Raw genomic sequence first — 26450 nt, forward strand, 5'->3', positions numbered from 1 at the left:
TAGCTTTTCTGCAAGCCCATATACTGTTGCGTGAGGGTCTGTCTCAACTGCTTCCCTCAATGTGTTTTCATCTAAGGATGGCTTCCTTCCATGACCTTCATGGTCTTCAAGACTTTCATATCCATATTGAAACCTTTGGAACCAACAGTGAACTGTACATTCAGTAACAGATCCATGGCTGAATGCCTGATTGATGTTCCATATAGATGTGGTAGCTTGTCATCCAAGTTTGAAGTTGTAGATAAAAAAATTCATACGAAAGTCCTTGTCCATGCAAGGTTGCAAAACTTACTCTGAGTAGAGTTGAAACAGTGGACAGTTAAGACACCTTGTAAGTAATAAATGCTGGATTAAACCAACCAACAATAATTTATTTAATATTCAGCTTCTAAATATCACTGTGAGAATTCCGACATGTATTTCTGGACATCCTAATATAATACAATTAATGTAGATATATTATATTATAGATCTATTACTTTCAATCAGAAATATTGTTAGAAAATAAAACTAGTGCAGAGGATATCTCACTGACTTGAAACATTGTTATAAAATACAAATGGTATAGATGATATGTTACTGTCACAATCATCCTGAATCATTTACTTATAAAACACAGCTCATGTAGATGATTTGTTACTATGACCATCAACCTGAACCATTCAACTAGTGTATATAACACATTACTGCAACTTTCAACCTGAAACATTCAGCTTTACAACTATTTCAGATGATTTGTTACTATTTCAATCTGAAACATCTACTATATAAAGATGAAAAGATGTTTGTCAAGCTGATATCTCAGGTGCTGAGTTATTGATTGAAACATCTCAGAACTTGCACAAAATAAAAGAAGTTTCTTCTAGGACAAGCAAGTTTGTCTTTTTAAACTTCTTACAGTCACATGTGCAGAAAACCAACAATGCTCTACTTTTGGCATATAATTAGATGTGATACTATGTTGGTAGAAATCATAATAAATAATAAAATGGAATCAGATATGAGCATGCTCCACATCTGGTATTGCTTGTGCACAAAAATCATAATCATTGGCTGGAATTTCCCATTACATTTGTTTGGTTGGCAAAGAAACACAATGATGCAGTATCATCAGATTTTGTCCAGTCAGAACCCTCAGCTACAATTCTATAACAACCTGCATATTTACCCCCAATACATTTCAATTTTAAAAATGCTGAAATTAAAGTGCACTTCTTTGGCTCAGCAGGCTAACAAAGCCTAAACTGGGAAAACAGTCCAAATAAAGGACCCCAAAATTCAAAATAAAATTCATTGCCTTTACCATTACAATTAATCACATGCAGGTTTACACAGTTAACTAAGTAGGAATGTCTTTGAGAACTTTTTTTTTTGCATTTATCAACCTATAAAACTTTATCAAGAAGAACATTTGAACATAAAAATATACAGAAGTCAAAATGCTAATAAAGTAATACTTAATTGAGATAACTAAATACCTATAAAAATCGTTGTTTTCATTAAATATTAGAAATAAGATTGTCAATTTCAATACATATATTGTTACTATCTTATTTCTAATATTTAATGAAAACATTTTTTATACTTAATTGAGATAACTGAATACCTGTAAAAAACGTTGTTTTCATTAAATATTAGAAATAAGATAGTCATTTTCAATACATATATTGTTACTAGATTATAGTTAATTTTTATAAAACATTTACTTAAATATGATTTTGGGAGGAAAAAATAGTCATTATTTACCATAACATGATGAACATTCAGCTTATTCAGTTATAAAATAAAACTAAATGTAAATGATACAGTTACAAAATACAACTAGTATAACCAAATTACTAATATGGCTTTGAACATAAATTAACCAAAATTCAGTTTTACTATGACTTTCAGTATGAAATATAAAATAACTCTGACTTTGATATAAAACATGTAAGTAATAGATCAAATAATTATATAGCTTTCAAAAAGAAGTACAGAAATGCAAAATAACATTACAGTTGAAAAAATTCAATGAGATTTAATACTCTAGATAGAGGTGGAAATTGTTAAAAGTATATATCACAATCTTTTTACAGATTTACATTCAAAACTACTTTAAACAGCAATGTATTCAATAAACTTGATATCAGACTGTAGTCTATAATCCAAATTATGATATCAGCTAAATTTTAATTTCAATATGGAATATCTAAATAAATTCTTTCTCTTCTTTTCCCTATGTCATGTAACCTTCTACATTGTGATTTCTCCTTATGACTTTTTATTCCCATATATGGGTTTCAGAGTATCCACCAATTAGATACACAAACTATAAATGCTAACAGGTTAGAATATAAAATAAGAACCTCCAATCTTCTTTATTTTCTGGGATATCAACAAATTTGTTACAATAGAAGCTCCTTCCAAATCTTCATGTTTTTGAAATCCATGCCTATCTGTCAGTGATATATGTTCATGAGTAACAGAAATGCCATTTTGTGAATTGTGATTCTTGTAATAACAATACAATATTGTAAATACAATAACAAATTAGTAAGTCATAAATGGAGAACTCACATTTAATAATAAGTATTGGGCTCAAGAAATAATTATACACCAAATTTTTCTTAATTTTATTTAGCTGCATATTCAATATTTCACTTTACAGTCTTTAGGGGAATTCCACTAAAAACAACAAACAAAAACAATTACAGAAAACATAACAAGCAACTTTACAGCTTGTTCCTTATACTCACCAGCTCCAAGTCTCGTGTAACCCAAAACACTACCTTCGTAAGAGCAACTGTCCTGAAGTGGGCATTCAAAATACATAACCTTAAAGAAAAATGAGAAAATATATTTATCAAAAGAACAGGAGAGGAATACATAGTGTTCTCTCTGGAAAACCAATGAAGTGCCAGATGCATATAAACTCTGTAGGATATTTTCACTATGCAGGAAAACAGAAATACTTGCTTTTACTCGAAAAATGTAAAAATACTGATTATGAAGTATCAAACATGTATTTCAGGGTACTTTCCAGGGAAAGAGGATTAGAGGTAGAACACTACTGCACATATGCACATAAACCACTTCTCAATATTAAAAAGATAAAATATTGTTTTAAGTTTATCTTTAGGAAACATTTATTTACTGAACAGGAACTTTTTACAGATTGATATTTTTTAAATACAAGATGATAAGACTTTATGTCTTTGCCTAGTCACCTGAGAATGAAATTTTCCTACATGTTGGCCACTTGTACCTGCCTAAGGACCAACTCAACTACTGTCTTTATATATAGTTGCTATACTTGCCATAGCCAGTGCTGATCGTTGTAGGCCCCATGCATTTCATTAATATTTACCTGTTTATGAGGTGTTAAGCCCCATCTCCCAAAAATCAAATTTGGTACTTTACAGTTATTTATAGAAGTGAGACATCACACATTTTGTTGTACTTTTGTAAAAGATATACTAATGAGCCCACTTTAATTTTTAATGGTATACTACAACTAATAACTTATAAGACTTAAAAACACATTACACACATTCTAAGTTTACACTAGATTTCTCTATGTTCTCTTCTAGTTTGAAAATTAAGTACAACAGATACATTATCTTAAATATAAGCACATACACAACATAGAAATACCTAATCAATTTAAAACAAAATATATAAGTGTCTGCTTACAAACTAAAAATTCCCTTATAAAAATTTTATAACACAAATTTCGACATGTAAAAGTTTTAAAGCAAAACTACAATGGGCTACCTGTGTTGTACCAACTGTAGATATTAAAACCAAATTTCTATAAGAATTTAACCTTGAATTTTAATGAAATTTAAAACCAAGAAGTTGTTTGCTTTCCACAACAGTTGTCTAGATATTTGAAATATATTTTAAAGGTTACACAAGTATTAGTTTCTAATATGATTCATAGCTAAGTGATGAAATAAAAATCTGTATTTACCAGTTTTAATATTCATTTTTACAGTTGATTTTAAATTAATTTTATGAATAATATTATAAATCTTTGGTATTTTTCTTAGAATATCATTTACATGTATTGATACATTTTGTTCCAATTGTTTGTTAATGAATTGGTAACTCAGTTCAGTGAAAGTGTATTTTGAAATGTAAATGTTAAACTCTCTCAAAAAATACATATGATTACATCCTTAGAAGAATCTCTACTGCTGACAATATATAGTGGTTTAAGTTTCTGAACTACCATTATTTTAGTCTGAGATTCTGTTTATTGTGAGAACTACATACTAGTGCAAAGTTCTTTTATCAGCAGTTCCATAACATTCTTGGCTTAGACGTTAGAATTTACATTATTAATTATTATTTACATAATTACCAGCTTAGGCTTCAGGTGTTCTTTTATACACTTGTTAAATACTGTGGGTGGTTGACCACACATAATTTTGGTTACATCAAGAACAAATGTATTAATATAAGAGCACTGAACATTAATTATTTTATGTCCTCAATTCTGATTTTCAAACTATAACACTCAAATTTATTGTCTCTCAGTACATAACTGATTTTACCCAATAATGGAAGACTGACATAAAATGACAGTTTGAGCACCTCATAATTCACTTTAAAACAGGTGTGCACTTCCCTTTAAAAAATATCCTAAACTCTTGTCAAGTAATGATTGTTTGTTGTAAGTTTTGCACAAAGCTACTCAAAAGGTATCTGTGCCAATGTATCATCAACTCTTGTGCCAATGTATAGTGGGATTGACCATCACTTTATAACATCTCTATAGCTAAAACAGGAAGCATGTTTGGTGGTGTGGATTCAAACTTGTGACACCCTCAGATTGTGAGTTGAGCTCCCGCACCACCAGGCTTGTCAAGTAATGAAAGATAAAAACCATTTTTAACACTTTCTATTTCTTTATGAAAATAAGGAAAGTCACTAGCAATATGATGAGCTGTGTAAAATATTTAACAAATTGTATTAATACTAAACAGGTATAAAACTGTCAACCTAACTTTACAACCTTGTATATGTTGATTTATGACATTTTCCCATTTCTAAAATATTTTCAAAGTTGTTAACAGCTGTATCTTAAAAAAAAGAAGACAAATATGAGTCATTTTCTCCTTCAGTTGTAAACTCAATACAAGGATGTTGATTATGTAGATACTCTAAAAATAAAATTTCTAATATTAAAGAAAAGAACAAGTAAAGTATCACATGGCATCTAATAGTTTTAAAGTTCTCTGGGCAATCACTCAACCACTATTTTTGGTAACACAAGAAACATTTGCTAGACTAAGTACTAATTTTGAGACAATAACAGCATCTCTTTTATCACAAATAAATGGAAATTTTTGGTGGAAAAATTTAACAGGTCAATAAAAATTAATCTTATTGGACTTTGTTGTAAGAATATGTTGTTAATTAAATTTCTCTTGTAAAGAAGTGTTATTTTACAAGGGCTCAATATCAAAACTTACACAACAAACTTGCTCATCAAATCCTAAATCTGCTACTTTCTTCTGTTATTTTAATCATATGTTTTATGACAAAAATGAAAGTACTTGCCAATTCCTAGTTATCTGTATCTATATTTGAAACGACTGACTTAATGTAACTATACAAAATACTACAGTAAATATCAACCATTATATTGTCTATATATGTTTATCACAAGCGAAATTATCTTTTACTAACTTTAGCAATTACAAGTATATTTGTAATTCATAATAAATTTTGTGCAGTCAAAATAGTTTTTCCAGATATTACTATGAATATTTTTCTTACATACTGTTCACTATCAAAATAACTATAATATTTCCTATGTCTGGTTTAACTATAAATTAAATGGTTATTTCTTTATTTATATTTAAATATAGATAAATTATGACCACCCTGGCACTTCTGTTGCAATGGTATAAAGATTTTTATCTCTTTCTTCCATAAATAGGACTATCCTTACACTTCCTTATAAGTTTTCCTAAACATAAACAATAATAATTATGATGACATTGAAAATATTAATCCTCTAGATAATATTTTCTTTTTGTTATGCATAACTTTTCCTTGGCCATTAATAAATATTCTAATAATACATTCTCTTCTTTCTAAGCAAGCCATTTAATATATTTTTTAAAGATTTAACATAAAGTTGTCTTATTCTAAAACAGCCTTACCTCCTTTCATCTTTGAATGATGGTTTCTTCCTTACACTTTACAATTTTATTGTGAGGAAGAAGTTAGAAAACTACTGAGTGGAAATTTCTATCTACAGTACCTTCTTCCAGTTTTTGTGCTTCCATGTGATCTGGGTTAGGTTTTGCTCTTCTTCCTAGGAGATCCATGGTAAGTTTTTCAATGTCTGTTCTTCAATCCTAGTAAGTGTACCCACGTTGAGTAAATTTATGTTAGTATATGTGGATTGACCTAATTTCCTCATGCTATAATTTCAGTCTTTCATGTCTTCTCTGTTCAGTATTTGACAAGTTAGTTTTTTTATACTTCTTTTACCATCTCAGTTACTTAGTTTCAATTTACATTTAAAGTTTGTAAGTTCCTTTTTTTATTGCTAGTCCCATCTAATTTATGATTAGATTTAACATAAAAAAAATATCATTACTGTTAACTGGTTGTCTTTTCTTTTTCATGTCCACTTCTTAGTTCAAGTGGACTTCCAAGTTCAAAATTTATGTCTTTTATCTTCTAAGTTCTTTTAGTGGTTTTGTACTTTAGGTGTTGTTTCTTGTTTTATGTTTTAGGTTCAGTTTCACAATTTCACAGGTTTATTATTTTTATGTTCTTTCTAAACTCTACTAATTTCAAAATTTTGTTGTTCATTTGTAATAATTGATTTCTCTACATATGTTTAGTTTGTGATTTCTTTTTTGGCCACACTTCAGGGCAGTTTCAGGGGTTCTACGAGTTCTAACTGAGGATTTTTTGCCTTTAGTTCTGCCCCTCACATTCACTTTCCATATCTCTTTTTCTCTTCCTTGGTATATTGTACCTCTTCCAATCATCTTGCTGGTCTGTTCAAGACCTATAACACAAAGGGGTTGTTCATCAAGTGGTTCCACTCAACTCCCATCTTAAATTCTCAGTTGAACTCATATCTGAGCTACCTCATTTTACCATAGAGTCCTACCTCTCATTTCAGTCTGTCATTGGGACTATGGATAACTACATCCTCATGATGGATGGCTATCTTCATATTCCAACTGCTTGAGAGTCACATCAGTTACTTTGATTCATCCACAGTCTTTCAGTTCTGGGTGCTCCTGCTTGGTCTTTACTAGCTCCATGTGTTTTGTTGAGTGATATACTCTTTTGTCTGTCATTTTCACTCATTGGATCTTTGGATTTTCCTTTCTTTGAATGACTGGCTCCTGTTGCCCTCTTTTCATGTCCAGTAAGTTAATCATGCCTGCTTAATTCTTCAAGAAGCTTATCAAGTGGGGTTTTCTGATCTAGTTGTAGAGGTTCATTCTTAACCCTATTCAATATCTTATTCTACTGGGATTTTTTCTTCCCCATCTTTGTCAGTTCCAGATTTCTCCACTTTGGCTTGGGAATATAGAGCAAGTAGTTCCAACAGCCATACCTTCTTTTCTTTGGAAGTTCCCATTCCCTTGATTTGAGTTCACAAGTTCCCTTCAATGGATGCTTCTCTAAAATAGTTGGGGATTTTCTTTCCTCCAACTTCTCTGGTGTCTCACTTGTTTACTGATACTTTCTTGTTAGGTTATGGAGTTTTTCTCAATTACTGAGTGATTTCTGATAGATGGTCAGTCAGAGAGGCTATTCTCTATTTAGATATCCTGAAACTTTTGGCAGTTGTCATGCTCTTTATCATTTCATCCCTCTTTTGAGAGGGTGAGTAGTTATAAATTTTTGTGTCTATCCCACTGTTGTCAGTTGTATCACCAAACAACTGTGTGTTTTCAGACTCTGGATCTTTTTTATCTTTATTGGACCTACAAACAATACATGACAATCTTGGTGCACCATGTTTCCAGTGTTATGTATCTGGTGGTTGACTGTGAATCTCAAACCAACCAGATTCTTCCCCTGAAGAGGCCACTTCTTCCACAAATATTTTGGTGGGAGTGTTCTCAACTGGAACATCCCATATACATGTGTTTGCTGCTCATTGGAATGTCAAAACTCCTTCCTTTAAGTCTTTGGTTCCACACCCTTCTGTTCTGAGAGTAGGTACATTTATTCTGGCTTGGAAGAGTCTTTCCTTACATATGTACCCTCTACTACTCTCCAGTAGTTTTTCCTTTATTCAGACTATTCCTTGTTGTATCTTGCTTGTTGCTCTGTTTTGACCAGCTAAGAAAAGGTTCCCTCCGTTTTAGCTCTTCCTGCAGCGAGTCTCTCTTCCAATCACCTTGATTGGGCCTTGTTCCTTCTAATGTCACCTAAGTCCAATTTCACACATGGTATTTCCTGTCAAATTCCTAACCTAAGCTTAGAGGTTCATCCCTCATGTAGTATCTTTCTCTTCTCATACCACGTGACCATCACTGTCCCAGTTTCAAAGGTTTTGGTCCAACTGCTGTGGCTTCCACCCATCAAATCTTTCTGTTCCTCATTTATCCCAGTTCTCCACCTTGTTGTCCTTTTGTCCATGCTAACTGTTGATCGTTATAGACCTTTCCTGTCAAATACTTTCCATTTCTTCAATTTCTGGTAAGCCTTCTCACCCTGGTTTTCCACTTTCTTTCTGCTTCTTTTGGTTGATCTGTCTGCCACATTCCTTTCTTCTCCCAGATTGAGATCTGTTCTTTTCTTCTTTTGTACCCATTACAACCTTTTCTTTGTATCATCTTTCTCTTTACACCTATTTCTTTTTTCTCCTGGCATATGGTCACCATTGTTTCAATACTTCTGCCATTTGTGTTTTCCACATCCTTCACCATTCCTCGTATGTTATCTTCTCTCTATGTGAGGCTTTCCTTCCCAAGACTTCTGCATCCCTGGGTTTTCTTTTAGCCTTTTCTACTATTTCCTTACCTCACATTCCCTCTTTTGCTGCCATTTGGATCTGGATTGGTTTCTTTTTCCCTAGGTGGCTCGTGGTTCTTGTTTCCATTTATTTGTTCCCTAGAATTCCTCTGTTTCCTGTGATCTGTTGCCTGTTATCCTCACTGCTGGTTCATCAACTCGTACAACTTGTTGAAGGAGTGTTGTTGTCTGCATGATGTTTCTTCGAACCAAGTTCATCATCTAACTATGTTTTTTTGCTGCTTGAAGCTGCCAACATTTGGATGAGATCATTCAGGCTATTATGTGGATGATTCTCAATGTATTTGTTGCATATTATTTGTACGGCCTAGCTGCATATTTCTTTGTTGGGTATTGTCCTCCTCGTAAGGTAATTCTACACATATTTGTTCACCTTTGACTGGCAAGTTGACATATTTTTGATTCCTTATTTTCTTTAGTTGATGCACATCATATTTCATGATCTCACCTAGTGGCAGGTGTTGCTTGGTCAGGTATGATTAATATTATGCTTGCACTAACTTTATATAATGCTCACCATTCAGACACTTTTCTGGTGGTGTGTGTGCATATATTTCTAAAGGTTTTTTTCACTGTCTTATATATACCATACCATCACTCGTGGATTTCATGTCTGAAGCAGATAGGAATTTTTGCCTATGTCTACTGATCTGAAATTCTTACAAACGAGACTTTGTTTTTAAATAGAGAATCACAGACAACCACTGAACTGTCTTCTGGTGTGTCATTCCTCTGGACTTCACAACATGTATCCCCCCCATCTCGTTGCTGGAGTTGTGGACTGCAGATATTCCCTCCTGAGTGGGTTTTGTACAATAAACAGAAATAAAATTTATAGATCATATTTACCCACTTGGCAAGAAAAAGGCTACCACTCTTATACTCACTGAGGTATCAAACAGTGATGACACTATAACATACTAGTCATCATTCAGGACACTTTTCCCAGCTGTTTTTGCCTGGGCTGACCACACTTGTTGATCACAAAATTCTTATGCAAGGCACTTCCACTGAATGTTTTTTGCCTGGATGGACCACATATAATATAATCTTTGGACCCCCAGATTGTCTTTGCCTGGACAGTCTGCACTTGGCCAAATCATATATACATCCAAGACACTTGGACCGCACTTATTGATCAAAGTATTTTATACAAGGTGTTTCCATTGTATGGTTTTGCCTGGATGGACTGCAGTTTTTGATCACAATATCTTTTACAAGGTGTTTTCACTGGATGGACTGCACCTGTCATCATCCAACATGTCCCCACATCTTTGGCACTTACTTCTTCAAGTTCCTATTACTTCCACACTAAATTTTTCATGTTTTTGAAGGTTGTAATGCTTCAGATCATGTTCTCCAGCACCTCTATACTGATTCAGAGCTGTATGGCTCTTTCCTGAGTACAAACAGATGCCAGTCTATTCCATTCTACCCTTTTTGTGTTACTGCTCGTGCATATTTTTTACAGGGCAAAAAACATACAATTGTGCATTCAATTCATATTTTTGCACAACTGTTATTTCAGTGCTGTCACTTTCTACTTGATTTTGTTTTGTTGCACTTTCACTGACCCCTGCACCTTTGCAATAAGGGATCCTAGCTTTGGTGTGAAAAGGTATCTGGAGGTAAGACCATTCCAGAAGTTAACACTTTTTGATACTCAAAATTTACTTTCAGTAGGTACTTCCTTGTCACCCTCTTCCCATCTTTCCTCCCTACTGATTTGCCAATGTTTTTGGTTTTTACACGATAATTCCTGATTATCCTCATTTATCCCAGTGAAAAGTTCCTTTTCAGTAAGTGCTATTAAATTTAATAGCAAGAATTATGCTAGAGTATATGTCACAGTAGAATTGGTAGCTGGTAATCATGTGTTAAATTAATGGGGTATAATGGGCAAAAAAAAAGTTTTAGCAATGCTTAGAGGACAAATCAAGAATGAAATATCCTTGGAGTGAAAGGAAGTAAGTAGTCACTGGAAATATAATTTTCAGGATAAGAAAATGTTAACATTCCTTATTAATTATTGTTTCTATATATTTACAGTGACAAAAATCCAACCACAATATTAAATTATGCAATTCTCTTCTGAGAAAACTAAAACTTCTCTTTATATATTTGTCTACTTTTATATGTCATCATTATGCAGAAGATTCTGTAGCACATTACAATAATAATTTAGTGTTCTTTCATTTTTTTGATACAAGTCTTAAACAGAAGAAACTTTTGTGTTGATTTCAATCCTTCATATTTATTTAGAAACTCAAGACATTATTTTATATCTTAAGATAAATTTTTCTCAGTTTCTGTGTTTATAACTATAATTATTATATCTCTTTCTTAGAAATCCATAATGGAAAAATAATTTATGCTACATCCTTTAAAAATCAATATGAAAATTAAGGAAAGACAGTATAACATTATTTTGTTAAATGACATTCTCCACACCAGCTACGTTTTATTTATATGTGTGTATATAACAATTTAATAATTTTATTGACTATTTTGACAATGATGATGACTAAAAAATTCCATATTAAATTTACAGTTGATGAAAAAATCCATTCAAATTCTAATTTCTAGACCTTGAAATGGAAATGTGTCATAAATCAAAGAATACAGGATTGTAAAGTCATGTTGATAGTTTTGTAGCTGTTATATAGAATTTGATAAAATACATATTGCCACTAACTATCATTATTTTCAAAGAAATAGAAGGTATGAAAAGTGTTTTGTTAAAAAGTGGTTATCTTTCATAACTTCACAATATTTTAGAATATTTATAAAATTAAAAGATAGGTTTTGATGTATCCAAACTGTCATTTTATGGCAGTCTTCCATTTATGGGTTATGAGAAATAAAATGAAAAATATCTCAAAATCAAACTATCCACAAATTTAAGTGTGTTTAGCCTTCAAATCAAAATGGATAAGTAACAGAACTAATCAACTTCAACACTGCTACAAGGTCGTTCAGAATAAAATAAGCTCTAGTGACTAAGAGCTCAATACTGAACCATTGTTTAAAATTTTCAGTAAGTGCTTTGAGACAAACAAAATAACTTACCTGAAAAGGAACCCAGACAGGAAGAACAAAACTCAATACAATAAACAGGAAAACTAGAGCCTTTAACTCCTTCTTAACTTTCAAATACAAAAACTTTCATATAATTTTGACAACATGTGCTTTATAAAAAGTAAACTACTACTTTTAAACAAGCTTAAGCTTATAAAATTTGGTCTTTTATGAAATGGTTTCAAGTATATAAATTAAAGATACTCAAGTTAAACCATTACATGAGATCAACTTGGGGCATCATAACTACCCAGAAAAACAATTTCCACAAATTGTATCAGACCTGTGGTAAGCAAAATATGGCACCTAATAACAAGTCAGGAGCACAAAAATATTTAAGCATTTACTATCGCTGTAGATTAAAAAGCCAATGTAGTTGCACTATTTAAGATAATCATATAATGAGTTAAAGAAACTTTAACATGTAAGAAATAACCTCAGGAATTGTCAAAGATATGCATTGCGAGTTATCAAGCAATAATCAGACCAATATATGAATCCATGAATCCTGCTTGTTGATTAACATCAACCTACTAAAGCATACATTTTATTCACTTTATTATCTATAATACCTAGAAGCATAAAATAGTGTGTATGTAGAGGTAACATAATAATATATATGAAAAGTCCGAGTGCATTATATTAAAATTATTTTAGAGCTTTACTAAGCCTTTACTTTATGTTACAACACCTGGTCAACAGCCCTACAGCATAGATTCCATTGCAAAAAACTCTGACAAAGTTGTCATGTTCAAAGTACACTAATCCTTCCTACATGGTTTCCATGACACACCTAGTATACAAATATGACAGCTTCCCAGTATCTGTTTCAACAGTCCAATCACAATAACCCATACATGCTGCATCCAGCTGCATTCATATGGAATAGCATGAATATACATTTAAATCTTCAACTACTTGAAATATGCAACAACTGAACAATAAATCTTGAATGTACTTTGTTATTTATGCCATTTTTTCATACAGAGATCCTTATTTATTATGTTGCACACTGTTGCCTGGGGCATGTGGACAGCTTTTATTACTGACCTTTAGTTTTGGGATTCTTATCTATTACAAGATGCTACACTTTACTTACAGCAACCTGGGAACAATATGTTTCTTTGGAGACCACCTTGGTGTACCAAGTTGATCCATATTTCATTATTTTCTACTGGCATTAAGTATAACAGACATCCCATCTTAGAAGTTCTAAATCAATGACATGAATACATATTTATGATTTGAGTGTATGAATATTTTACATTGAAAGAGCTATTACATATCATTTCCAAATGTAACTATTAGTTGGTAGCATCATACTACTTATGAAATGCCAAACATGTTTGAAACAGTTCTGATACAATATGTTCCACTGTAACTTTATATCATCTGTGGTTATCATACAACTTACAAATTTGAATATTCAAAATCATTTTAATATAATATACTCAACCAACCCTACATAGAAGATGTTCCATTTTAGGAATTTATATACTTACAGCAATACTACCAATGATACATATGGCCAGTGAATAAACTAAGATCCCAGTGAGAAGAAGAATATTATATAATTTATTTTCGAGGTCTTTTGTCAAACTGAGAATTCCAAGGAGAATCTAAACAAATAAAAATCACTTCATCACCAAATGTACACTTTCAAAAATGGTCTATAATGACTGATGTGTTTAAATGTTTATTTGGCATGTACAACAATTATACAAACATTACAGAACCTCAAAAAGTGTGGAAATTGTAACTATTTCAATGATTATAAAACCTACACAATTCTCTTGATCCTGAAATAAAGTTTTCCAATCATATTATAACCAATTACTGATTTAAATACTTCACTTCTAACTGCCACACTACAGAGCTTTGTATTTTATAACACCTTCTCCCACAATACAGGCCTCTATTAAATAAAACACAATATTTCACCACATTTCTAAGATATTCATACACCTTTACAATTTAATGTAATATCATATTTACTGAAAAGTTCAAAAAGTTAAGCTTAACTACTACAACCATACACGTGAAATTACACTGTCCCATGAGCCTAGAAGTAAATGGTAAGATTGTATTTCCAGTGTCATTTGCTACGAGTTAATGGGATTTCACATAACAATTTATATAAGAATATATATTTAAATTGACAAAACTGGAAATATATTTATTATGTAATATGTAATTTCTGAATACCTAAATCTTTACTGTTTTCTAAGATGGTAAATTTGACCTGAATATATTAACTTTGTCAAATCTGAAGAGCTAGTTTCAAGAAAAGATAAAATATATTTTATTTAATAAAAGTAAATCTACACATATATTGGGACAAAGTTAATTGGCACTCTAGGCCCAGTTTTAAATGCATCTCTTCCTTCCCAAATTAAAAAGAACTTCTTTCCCTAAGATCCACCCCTCAATTTATTGCTCTCTAGGCTCAATCCTTGAATACCTGTTAGTTAATATGTCCCTGCACATATGCTTATTCAGTACATTTAAGTATAAAAATTACACTGGTTCCCAAAGAATGCACAGGTCTTGTTTAAATTTCATTAAACTGACTTTTGTTCTCATTATAAAATTTAACTTCTACATCATGTATGCTATTAATTGCTCATTTTTAACCATGTGACAACTTACTCCTGCTTCAAGGTCCAGTTTTAATAGCATCAGAAAATAACACAGTTTCTTGTACATTTCTGAAAAAAAAAAAGCACATCTTTTCTGCATCAAATGAAACAAAAGTAATTAAAGAAAACAGAACCAGAAAATATACAATACTGAAACAACAAAGAAGTAAAAATGGACCAATTGCAAGATATCATAGCAGTTGAAGAACTAAACAAAGGAAGACTTCACAGTTTGAAGAATCAATATAAAAAGTCTTATAATAAAGGGCTAGAAGAACCAATCACAAGATGGTCTTATAGAGAAATTTAAAACAAAAATAGTGTTTAAAATTTAATTAACCTATGCACAGAGAATAAAAAACAAAGTTTTATGACAATAATTATGACTCAAGAAGGCATCACAGATATTAAGGAAGAAAAATGGAAAAGAATATGATACATAAAGAAATGGCTGCCAAAAAGTCTTATTAAGAAGTTTTAAAAATTAGGTATTAACATTTTTCCTACACCAAAATTGTATTTCTGTTAGTTGCTTATCTTCTCTCACACCAAGCTATTCTTCTACCTTCTAAGCATTACTAAACTATTTTCCTGATCAGCACACCAGCTTATAAACCCTATCAATTTTGCACTGTTTCTGAACATGTGACTACTCTCTACCAATACTATCATGTCATATATATTGGCACAGCCTTAGTAATTCCCAGTTAATCCTCACTTTTGATAATTGGCAGGCTCTAAAGGAAGAACACCAGCCATGGGGAGGAAGTGTGTGAAAGGAGGCAAGTACCTATCAGAAATACATTTTCAGTGTATGAAATATATTAACTTCCAATACAGTCTTACCTCTTTTCACACTAAGTTAGAATTCCACATTGCAAAGGTGTAAGGGCCAGTTTAGGCACACAACATAGAAACCAAGCAGAAAGCTTGGTGAATGGGTTTGCTTTGAGAACACAAACCTGGAATTGATATTGTCTGGAGATGTCAGAATGTACCATAATCACTCGCTTCGCCCTCCTGTAGGAGAGGAAGGAAGTGGAACAAAGCTCAATGAACTGTCAAAGGCTTGAGAATCACAATATGGAGAGAAAACTCCTTAATCAACCTGAGAACTTAAATCTCCCACAAGATGAGGTAAAAACCTCAACCTTTTAAAGATGAGTCTGTGAACAGAGGTTAATCCATATGAGATAGAGTAAGCAGCACTCCTGCTGTGTTCTAGTCTCTATCTAACCACCAAGCCAGGGATCCAATAAAAAAGTTCCAAGTAACTAGAAGTGTACACCAAAGGGAAAACATATGAGCCCAAATCATGGGAATGAGAGCTTCTAAAGAAAAGCCTACATTCCTAAAGACTTAGAACATCTTGTGCTGCAAGAAAAGTGAGATGAAGGACATATGAACTGCTTAACAAAAACCTGAAAATGAAGTGGAGGGAGGCTGGACTTGACTGAGGTTGGAAGGAATGCTCTAGCAAATAAATGGAGAAATGAGAGGGGACAAGAATAACTTCCCCACTGTAACCAGGAATTCCTCCTGTGCTGTATCTTGTAGAAGCAGAGAAGTGTGTGCTCTGAACTGTGAAGAACCCATCATCCAAAGAACAAAAAAAAGAGAGTGCAAAGACTCAAAGTGAAGATGTCATGCAAGAGCTACAGAGAGATTTAGCAGTCTATAAGATGTCATAAAGAAGATGAATAAAACTACCACCATTACAGAAAGATGAACAAATTTCTTGCTAAATTACAAAAATTAACAGAATAACACAGTTGACTATAATTGGCCCTATCTCCACTTCAGTGATGACGAGAAACCCACTTTGAGAATTTATATGGGGCTGAGTTCTCTTCTATGTAAGTTTTCTCAGCCCAAACGAGCCGTTTTTGCATATAAATTCCTATCTCCACTTCTTTTTTTTGGGGGGGGGTGTAGTTTTAGAACTTTTCTTCTCAATCAGAATTGAGTTTTAAAAAAAATTCATCCTCTTCTTTGTATCTAATAAATGTAATGAAAGGTCCATTTATGACCATGAAACACCAAAAGGAAATGTTTATTGTCTTCCAATTTGTAAGTTGTTGCAAAGGATAATACACAAAGAGCTAGTTTATGATTTTTATTTTTGTAAAATGTTAAAAAAATAACAAAAAAACAGTAAAATAACTAGTTTTCCCATTTCTATTAAAAAGTTTCCAAAATAGGTTTAGGTACTACCTAAACTTAAGTACATTACTTAAGTCAAATAACTACCATTGCAAAAACCTTGTTTTGTTTCACACAGTGTTCTCATTGTTTCACGTTATTACAATGAAATACATCTCTATTTATATATTAGTTTCAACATAAGAAAGATGAATTTTGTGTACTCACAGACAATTGATCCCAGCACTATCACTCACTCTAGAGTGAATAGCAATACAAACAACAGTAAACAAGTTATACTGGAAATACCACTCACTAATGATGGTTAAAAACAAAGTTAAAGATCTTAGTTATCCAAAAAGCAGAAAACAAACAAATTTACCTAACAGTCCATTTGAAGCTCCAATTATTGCAAATTCTGTCTAACTGTTCCTAGTGGTGACCAGAATAGCTATATATAGACTGACCATTCCTAAAACCACACCAATGACCATTCTAGCCTGAAATAAAAAAGTTAATGACATATATATATATTGGTAAACTGACTGGCAAAGTGACAAACAAAAACTTTTTTTTCAATAACAAACAAGTAGTTTGATCTCAGCTAAAAATTCTCTGATTCTGTAGTCATCTGTCATATAACGATATTTCTTAAAACATCAAATGGCCAGATTCTCCACAAATTAGTGGGTTAACAACACTGTTGAGTTCACGTGAGCATGACTGTGCTAGTACAGATTACATTATACTATAGCTCTATGAAGAACAAGGAACTATTTTGTCCTTCAAGTTCATCCCTATACACCTATTGCCAAGAAAAATGTAATAATTTAAAGCCATTTCTTATCCTTTGGTAATCATATCTTTCCTAGTTTAACTGTTTTTACAGTGCTAGCCTTAACTACTTTTAATAACAACTTATTACATACAGTAATCATTCTGTTAGAAAAATAAAACTGTCTCAACTAGAGCCTAGTTCAAATGTTTAAGCTTGTGTCATCTCATTATGCTAGCTTGAAAATAAAGTCCTTTCTAGTAATTTAATATCCTTTCTTTAGGTGATTGCACACTAGTGATTTGTATAAAAATAATTACATCTTTTGACTTGTAACCAATATATCTATAAATATTCCTACCATCAAATCCTCTTAGTTTTGATACTAGCAGTCGAGAACTGACTTGATGGTGTGACTGATTTGTCCACACATGTGCAAAGATATTCTTCAATCACATTATTAGATGGATTCACATTTATATTAAGTATGCAATTTTATTTACATTACCTTTCTTTTATGGCAGTATTAACTTTTATGTTGTTTAAGCTGGAAAACAGCTTAAACAGTGCTTTGATATAAACAGTATGTACTTTCAGTGATGTCAAGAAACCCACTTGTTGAGAAATTTATATGCAAAAACGGCTCATTTGGGTTGAGAAAATATTTTACATAGAAGAGCGAACAACGTTTCGACCTTCTTCGGTCATCGTCAGGTTCACAAAAGTATGTACTTTTATGTATGTACTATGTAGTTCTAACTAGCTTTTAGCTTTTATTTTATATAGAAATATTTCATTTCTTATTTTTATATAAAGAGGAATATATAAAATGAAACTAATTAAGAAATATAAAACTTACTGCTATATATACAAAATATAGATATCAGTCCTGAGTCTTAAAATCAGGAAGAAATTCATGTATATGTTTTAAAATGTGTGAACAGTCTATTCACAAGCTAATTGAAAAGTGTAAGATTACTAAGTGATATGCAACAAGTTAGAATATTAATGATGAGTTAACATAATGCTTTTAATTTATTCTACCATAAATTTTATAGATGTTTCATTAGTTAGAGATGACAGTTATATGGGACCATCTGGATTTGGAAAATGTCATTAACCTGTTAACCACTATGGTCAAGTCTATCTGCTCCATGTGCTTTTATTTATTCATAACTCATTATCATTTTAGTAATAATACACTGGTTATTTAGCAAATTATACTTTTTCTACAAATGCTTTGACATCTGTGTGATCCTATTAACAGCCACCCTAGTAGTTAAGGGTCAGTACCGACAAGATTCTGTGTGACCTCACCAAAGATTACCCTAGTAGTAAAGAATCAATGTGGACAGTTACCACATGGACTTTTATTAATTTTAATTTTCTTCACTGAAACATCATACAGCAAATATTTTACACATTTATATACTAAGTAGAAGCAATTGGTACCTTATTTAAATATTTAATTATATGAATAATTTCACTCAATATACAAAATAAAATATAAAAGAAATAAATTTACAAAATAATTTTTTATACAGGTAATAATGGATGTATGTATCCAATACTTATTGTCTCCCTTTATCTACTACTTTAAAGTTTTAAACATGTACACATCATACTTACAATTTTAAAATTATCTCGATGTTCTACGTTAAAATAATAATCAACAATACTGTAAGATACTGCTAGAAAAACAGAAGCCAGATGTAGGTAGACACTGTGAGCTCGCTGACACAACACTCCGTGTATTATGAAGCAAGATCCAAACCCTTCAAATTTGAGAAATGAAAATTAGGATATGATTACATACTTAATATCTTATAAATGCTAACCAAAATAAACACATAATCACTAGTATCTGTTAGAACAAAACTTGTATGCTCTTATAAAAACCAATCAAAACAAACATATGACAAGTGATATCTATAAGAAAAATATTTAATATCTTATAAATGTTGACCAAAATAAACACAGCCATTTGTATTTGTTAGAAAAAAAAATATGTATGCTCTTATAAACACCAATCACAGGTAGTAAGATCTATAAAAAAAACAGCAATAACTATTAAAAATAATGTAAGCTCTTCTACCTATGTGCATTAGTGGTTCCATATATATTTTGCTGTATTTCTTTTTAGATAAAGACAAAATCATAGAAAGTTACTAAATAACATTCTGTATTTCAGTACAAGTGTAATACAAAATATTTCAACTGATTTCTATTCAGAGTGTACATATAGATGAATACAAATACAAGAATGGACTACAGATACTCTTCAGCTCTTGGGTGTTGAAGTAATAGCATTAAAAGCATAAGAAAAAGTTATGTATTTAACAAATAATGGATATATAACTGTTTTACGACCACAATTACCAGAACTCCATTCAAAATCACAACCGTTTCCCCTTTTAAAGTAACGTATTTCATAATGGTACTAATGTCTAGTGTCGGTCATTTTCAAAGCTGCATACAAATCTTTGTCTAATCAATGTGTATATGTGTAAAAGCAAGACTGGACATTTAATCTGATAATTTATCTAAAACTGGTACTGTAAGAATGATTTAATATGGATTTTAAACTGAAGGTACACACTTTTCATTTCTGGCTCATCATTATGCCTCTCAATATTACACCCACTGTGTGGACAAAACAAACAACACATTTCTTCATCTCATCTTGTTTTGATCCAACTATACAATATTAGAAACAGTACATTTTCTTCAATGTGCATTGTGCAAACAATCCATGAATGTGGATTTGTTTGATATAACTAATTTACACTGGTGAGAAATACAATCCTAGATTTATGCCAGTATTAAATTATTTCAAACAAATCATGTTTTCTTCTATTTAAAAACATAACTTACGCGGGTCTCTAGAATCTGTATTCTATGGAGTGAAATCTGTTTTCACTTTTTAATGTTAGCTTAATTAATACTACTATACAATAATTTTAACAAATTATTTTACATTGTTAGCTAAGTTTCTTTTGTGGATGTGCATATTCATATCACAACTTGCAACTGAAGAGAGTCAAAAGAAAATATGTTTGTTTGTATTAAGGACAAAATACACAATGAGCTATCTATGCTGTGCCACCCATGAAATTTGAAATTCTGAAATGTAAAAAGAACTGAGTGAAGTACAGAAAAGTGTAACAGGGAACCAAGAAAAGAACTTATAAGGATATAAAAAGTCATTGAAACATGACTAAGAACCTGATAATAGTGAGTGCATGGTGGAGCACTGTCATCAGAACCCACATTGGATGTTTGATTCAAGGAACTAAACAAGATGAACATTGACCATCCTCTCTAAGACCTTACAGAGACAGCACATCAAAGCAACTGGACAGTAGTTTGAAGGAATCTTGGGATCCTTTCCAGGCTTAGAGAAAGGGAGGACAAGGCATCAGGAAAAACATTCTCCTGCCAGATCCGGTTAAAAACAATCAGAAGAATAGCATGAGAAGTAGGAGATAGATGGCACAGTGTACATCATCAGACCCAACTGATCTTCTGCCAGACCAATGAAGGACCAGTCTGAGTTCCAACAGTGTAAAAGGACGATTATAGTTGTAGAGACAATCAGCTCGAAAGGAGAGAGGTGATCATCCTGCCCGAGTCTTGATGGCTAAGAAGGTGGATGAAGAAGCAGAAGTGCTAGATACTTGGCAAAAGCTTTCACCTAGAGTATCAGTGATGCTCCAGGTATCAGCTACTTCCTGGCCATCAGAGAGCAAGATTGAGATGAGAACAGAATTATATTGCTCACTGTCCTTTCAAATCGTGTCCCATATTACTTTGGAACTGGTGGTAGAAAATATGCTAGTTGTGAACTTAATCCAACATTCCCTTAGGCTTTGATATCTTACCCACCGAGCACATGCACAGGTCTGCTGGAAAGCGATGTGGTGCGAGAGTGTGGGATACTACAAAAAGTATCCTATGCCCATTTTTGAGCCTTCCGTGCCATGTACCAGGCAGGATTCCACCATGAACGAGAATATAGTGGAAAATGTGTCAAAGTTTTAGGAATACATTGAGCAGCTACTTGGATAATACAGTCAGTTACTGCTGCCACACAATCGTCTATTGATGGCTTACAGACAATGGCAGGATCAAGTTCTGCAAGAGCAGTGAAAGAAGGTCAGTTTGCTTGATCCAGCTTCTATTGTGGCACTCAGGTCAGGTGGAATCGACCATGGCCAGTCTCTCTAAAAATTATAGGAAAATGATCACTGCCTCGTAGATTATTGTCAACCCTCCATGAAAAATAGGAGAATAGTGAAGAGGAGCAAGCTGAGAGATCAATAACAGTAAAGGACTGAATAGGTGCATGAAAATAAGTATGAAAACCAGTATTGAAAAGAGAAAGATTGTGATCAGAGAGCATACACTTTACAGAGTGACCCCTCTTATCAATATCAGCACTTCCCCAGAGGGGATGATGTCCATTAAAGTCCCCCAGGATTAAAAAGGGAGACAGCAATTGTTCAATGAGATCATCAAGGTCTGATTGATCATAGGTCTCTCCAGGTGACAGGTAGAGAGAACAAACAGTGATGGTACAACCAAAGGAAACACACATGGCTACAGCCTCCAAGGGTGTGTTGAGTGGCAAGGACACTGCTGATCAACCAACAGTGCCACTCCTCCATGCATTCATCCATCACACAGCCTGTCATTTCTGTACAAAGAAAACTGCTGAGAGGTGACTGTATTGGAAGGTTTCAGAAGTGTTTCCTGTAATTGATTGGTGGGAAACAATCAGCGTTTTGATGTCATACAGGTTATAATGTACACCTCGATAGTTCCATTGTATCAAGGTGGCCATTTTTATTTATGTATAGGCAAACCCTTCTGTTTACAACCATGTCTTTTTTTTTACTGTCTTTATTCGAGGGAAGTCCATCAAGTTCCATGGATCGATTGGGCAGATCTATGCTGTTGGAATAGGAATCCAGTGACTGAAGACGTGAACAAATGATCATTTTGCATCTTGGGGTGGGAGAAGAAGATGTACCCAAAGAAATGCCTGTACCGGAACCAAAGAAAGTGGATCTCGGGATTTGCTGAAATGTATGTTAGGGACAGAGATGGGTGTTGAAGTTGATTCATCAACTTTTTTAACCATGGAGTCAAAAGACTTTTCATTTGGTTGAGAACGACTCATTTGCAGGCACAGAGAGATCTGTCTGCACTCCCACTATAGTAGTGCATACATCTGCGACAAAGTGGTGGACAGCAACTTTCAAGCCTCAGGGTAAGTAATGTTATGAATTGTTTTCAAATGCTGCACCTCTTTTTCTTCCAACTATTTAGGACAAGAACAAAAGTTTGACAGGTGAGAGCCATTGCAAATGATGCGATATGGGTCTGTTTCACACTCATAGGAATTGTGGTCCCAGCCACAGCAATGAGCATGCATCAAGGAACCACGACATGACGTTTTCAAATGACCAAACCACTGACATTGGAAACATCTAAGAGGGTTTTGAATGTATGGCTGTGCCATGCAATTAAGATAACCTGGCTTGATATGGCAAGTGGACATGGTGATGTAAATGTGGAAATTAAGACATTGGTCTGAATCATAATTTCAAAGGTTTGTCTGAAAGAGAATGCAGTATGAAGAAATGTGGTACAACAGGTGTTACAGATGTTGAAGATTGCTGCTCAGAATCTTTAATACGTGGTCATTTACCTATGGACTGTTTTTCACTATTTTATTTTATTTTTATTTTTGAGGATCCATAAAAAAAGGGAATATTTCAGTGCCCACCATGGAACCTTACGAGGGGATGCACTAAAATTCCAAACAAGGACACTGCAGCAAAGCCAGGGTTTTGTGAGCACTATACCCAAATGCCAGAATTAGATACAAGTCAAGTGGACCAGTCAATTGACCCAAGGGGGGCCACTCCTGGGTTGCCTGTCTACAGGAATTCAAGGCCAAAGTGATGTGTTATGGTTGGATCCCTCAACCACCAGGATCCTCTCCTCCCCTTCATGGATCACCATGCATAGCAAACAAATAGGTGGATGTTTAGATCCCAAAGGAGGTAAACTGAAAGAACAAAACCTTCCCTGGAAGGTCCCTTCACCATGTACAGGAATGCATATGCCAAGGGGCTATAAAAAAAGAGAAAAATTGGCTGAAAATCTATGAAGGCTATCAAAATGTCTCTACAGATGAAATAAAATACAAAGAATGGAAATACCACAGAATCATCAACTTGAATTTTTATGCATCAAAAGTAAAATTACAAAGAAGACTTATTAAACAAAAACATCTGTTGTAACACAAAAAGTTGGGAGAACACTTAGTGAAATACACTTGAAATACAATCATGATATATATGTTTTGTAGATTTGGAAAAGCACTTTATAGAGTATGTTGGCTAAAACTATTGGAATTGCTAATATAATTTGAAATAAAGTGTAAAATACACAATAAGTGGTATTTCTGTACATAGCTATGGTAAAGTTGTCGATGATTCAGAAGAAGAAGGGATAGTAAAAAGCAAAGTGTGGTATGGTCCTATGTAAAAAGGAAAGAGTCATAAACCTGACAAAATTTAAGTACTCATTTGAGATAAATGTTAGTATGCAAAAAAAAATTAATCTCTGAAACAAATTTCAGGTAAAAGAAGTTTTTATAGCAAGTTTATATACAATCACATATAGAAACTACTATATTTATATATTACACTTCAAAGTAGCTCACCTGCTACAAACAAAACTGCAACACTGAAGATAAAGCAGGGATCGTAAGTTCCCTGTGGTAATGATGAGTGGAGCTCTTTAGCAGATATTCCAATTATAATGAAGACATTCACCATTGATACAACTAGTAAGGTCCAATCAGAGCATGACCTTCCAAAACAGGAAAACTGAAAGGAAAATGTAATTAGAACACCTAAACACATTTTCTAACTTAATGGTAGTCTAATTTTACATCACAGTATATTTCATGTGATGACATTTTTCTTAAAAAACGGATAGCACTGAAGAATGAATTGTTTGAAATTTGCTTAAATATAAATCTGCATTTAAAAGATTTCAAAAACTTATTGCTACATATATATGTTCCAAGAGTTAATACCATCACTTTAGAGACTGTGATACTTCAAACTTCATAATTCTGATGAATATCTGTGTGTTCATACTAAAGTTAGCCAAGTGCCTCATAAGAAAGACCTTCAAAATGTCATCCTCTACAACTGAGCTGCATAAATAAATTGTATAGTCTCCAATACATTTCTTCAAGTGTTTCTCTAATAGCTAGTTGCTCCCCATTTCACAGATACTCTGCTTAAACAATCTATCAGAGGATATTCTTTAAATTACTCTACTAACCTTCTTTACCATTTCTTTTAAATTGTCACTTAAAATAAAAAAACAAGCAAGACTCAGCTTATTATTACCTAGTATCATAACTTACATGTAAGAAAGATACATACACACTTAGAAATAACAACTGGTCTTAATTGAGCTTTATCTGACCTAAAGTTTTTACCTCATATTTTCCTTTTCCATACAACCATTTCACAAATTAGTTTAGAATACATCATTTTCTAAATTACTAATTTAGTAGGAATTTAGTCTAATGTAGACTAATAAATCAACTTAGGTTTAATTATGACACAAAAAAAAAGAGATAACCTTTGTATTAAGAAAACAAGTTAATGTTTTGACATGAATTTTTATAATTTATGAGGATTAAGAATGAAATACAAATATACATATATAAGAATAAACTAACTAGAAATTACTGGCTTTCTTGCATAGGTGATATGATGTTTTTGATCAATTGGTTAAACTTAAAAACTCTCGTCACCCACCTCACAAAAATTAAAAAAACAACAACTGACAGAAGACATTTGGATATACAGATATATTTATACGTATACTATTAAATAGTGGAGATGTAATTTGTAAAACTATCTATACCAATTAATTATAGTGCATGAAAATTGTTTCAATTTCAGTATAACTAAATTTTAATACAGTTAAAAAGAAAAATAAGTTAATCAGTGATATCGAGAAAACCCACTTGTAGAGAAATATGTATGTAAAATATTTTCTTAACCCAAACGAGCCGTTTTTTACTATAAAAATAAGTTAAATTTATTTGGTTTACCCTTTTACTAAATCTGGCCGAACAGCTTAAACTTAAAGCGTCCTGGGCTGTTGACGATTCCGAAATATCTTGAGAAGAGGACATCGATAAGATTAAGAGTAACACGTTAATTAAATGTTGTGTTATCGACGTCAAAGTTTTAACCCTTACCAACGCCTTGTTTCAACAACACAATGAAAATAAATTGAAATCACGGTTACTAAAAAGTTTATTTTGTACTGTAGTAGCCAGCATTAAATATATTCGATTGTTATAATCGCTTATACTTAATAAAAAAAATGCTTAATCTAGCATTTTTTCGATTTTATATATTTTTAATTGCATTGCTTCTTACAAATAAAATGTGTTCCTTACAGAGCACATATGTTTTTATTACACTCTTTCCTTGTTTTGATAATTTACATATCACGTGCCGGTTGATAAACAGCAGCGCTCTCTAATTGTCAAAAACAATATATCTTATTGGTCTTTAACTGTTATTTTTACACGCTACTAAGTTTGAAACATAAGTAGACAAATTAAGAAGAATGTTTGGGAAAAAAAAACTGTTTGCAATTAACGCAATTTTCATTACAAACTTTATATTTATCGCCTTCTAATACATTACCAGCTTTCAACTTGTAAATCATAACTTGTAATTTTTTTCTCTGAT

The 26450-nt window shown here is 32.5% G+C and overlaps 2 protein-coding genes across 11 annotated transcripts in view; both read right to left on the minus strand.

Moving 5' to 3' along the window:
- The window catches only part of LOC143247064 (serine/threonine-protein kinase TBK1-like), a 32987-nt gene extending 19278 nt beyond the window's left edge, over positions 1–13709 (minus strand). For 3 of the 10 annotated variants that reach the window (XM_076494458.1, XM_076494457.1, XM_076494456.1), the window contains exon 1: positions 2739–3971. In XM_076494458.1, coding sequence (XP_076350573.1) covers positions 2739–2909 — 171 coding nt within the window. In that variant the 5' untranslated portion in view covers positions 2910–3971. Of the gene's footprint in view, positions 1–2738; positions 3972–12081; positions 12230–13189; positions 13303–13592 lie in introns of those variants that run through there. The other 7 variants (XM_076494454.1, XM_076494461.1, XM_076494460.1 and 4 more) reach the window with 7 other exon arrangements.
- Positions 13618–26143, minus strand: LOC143247065 (uncharacterized). Its single transcript, XM_076494462.1, has 6 exons — positions 25799–26143; positions 24383–24548; positions 19276–19421; positions 17254–17371; positions 14740–14798; positions 13618–13709 (listed from the first exon to the last, which is right to left on the minus strand). The coding sequence occupies exons 1-4, from the start codon at positions 25880–25882 to the stop codon at positions 17294–17296; spliced, it is 474 nt and encodes a 157-aa protein (XP_076350577.1). The 5' UTR covers positions 25883–26143; the 3' UTR covers positions 13618–13709; positions 14740–14798; positions 17254–17293.
- Between the last annotated feature and the right edge of the window lie 307 nt (positions 26144–26450).

This window comes from Tachypleus tridentatus, chromosome 3 (assembly GCF_004210375.1).
Source record: "Tachypleus tridentatus isolate NWPU-2018 chromosome 3, ASM421037v1, whole genome shotgun sequence".
Classification (NCBI taxonomy): domain Eukaryota; kingdom Metazoa; phylum Arthropoda; class Merostomata; order Xiphosura; family Limulidae; genus Tachypleus; species Tachypleus tridentatus.

What these genes read in the sequence shown, in the direction of transcription:
- LOC143247065 (XM_076494462.1), bottom strand. Translation starts at nt 25,882, where the DNA reads ATGTCCTCTTCTCAAGATATTTCGGAATCGTCAACAGCCCAGGACGCT. An exon ending in CGGCCAGATTTAGTAAAAGG is followed by an intron (nt 24,549 to 25,798) that starts GTAAACCAAATA and finishes TTTTCCTTTCAG; the next exon opens with TTTTCCTGTTTTGGAAGGTC. An exon ending in ATCGAGATAATTTTAAAATT is followed by an intron (nt 17,372 to 19,275) that starts GTAAGTATGATG and finishes TTTTTATTTCAG; the next exon opens with GCTAGAATGGTCATTGGTGT.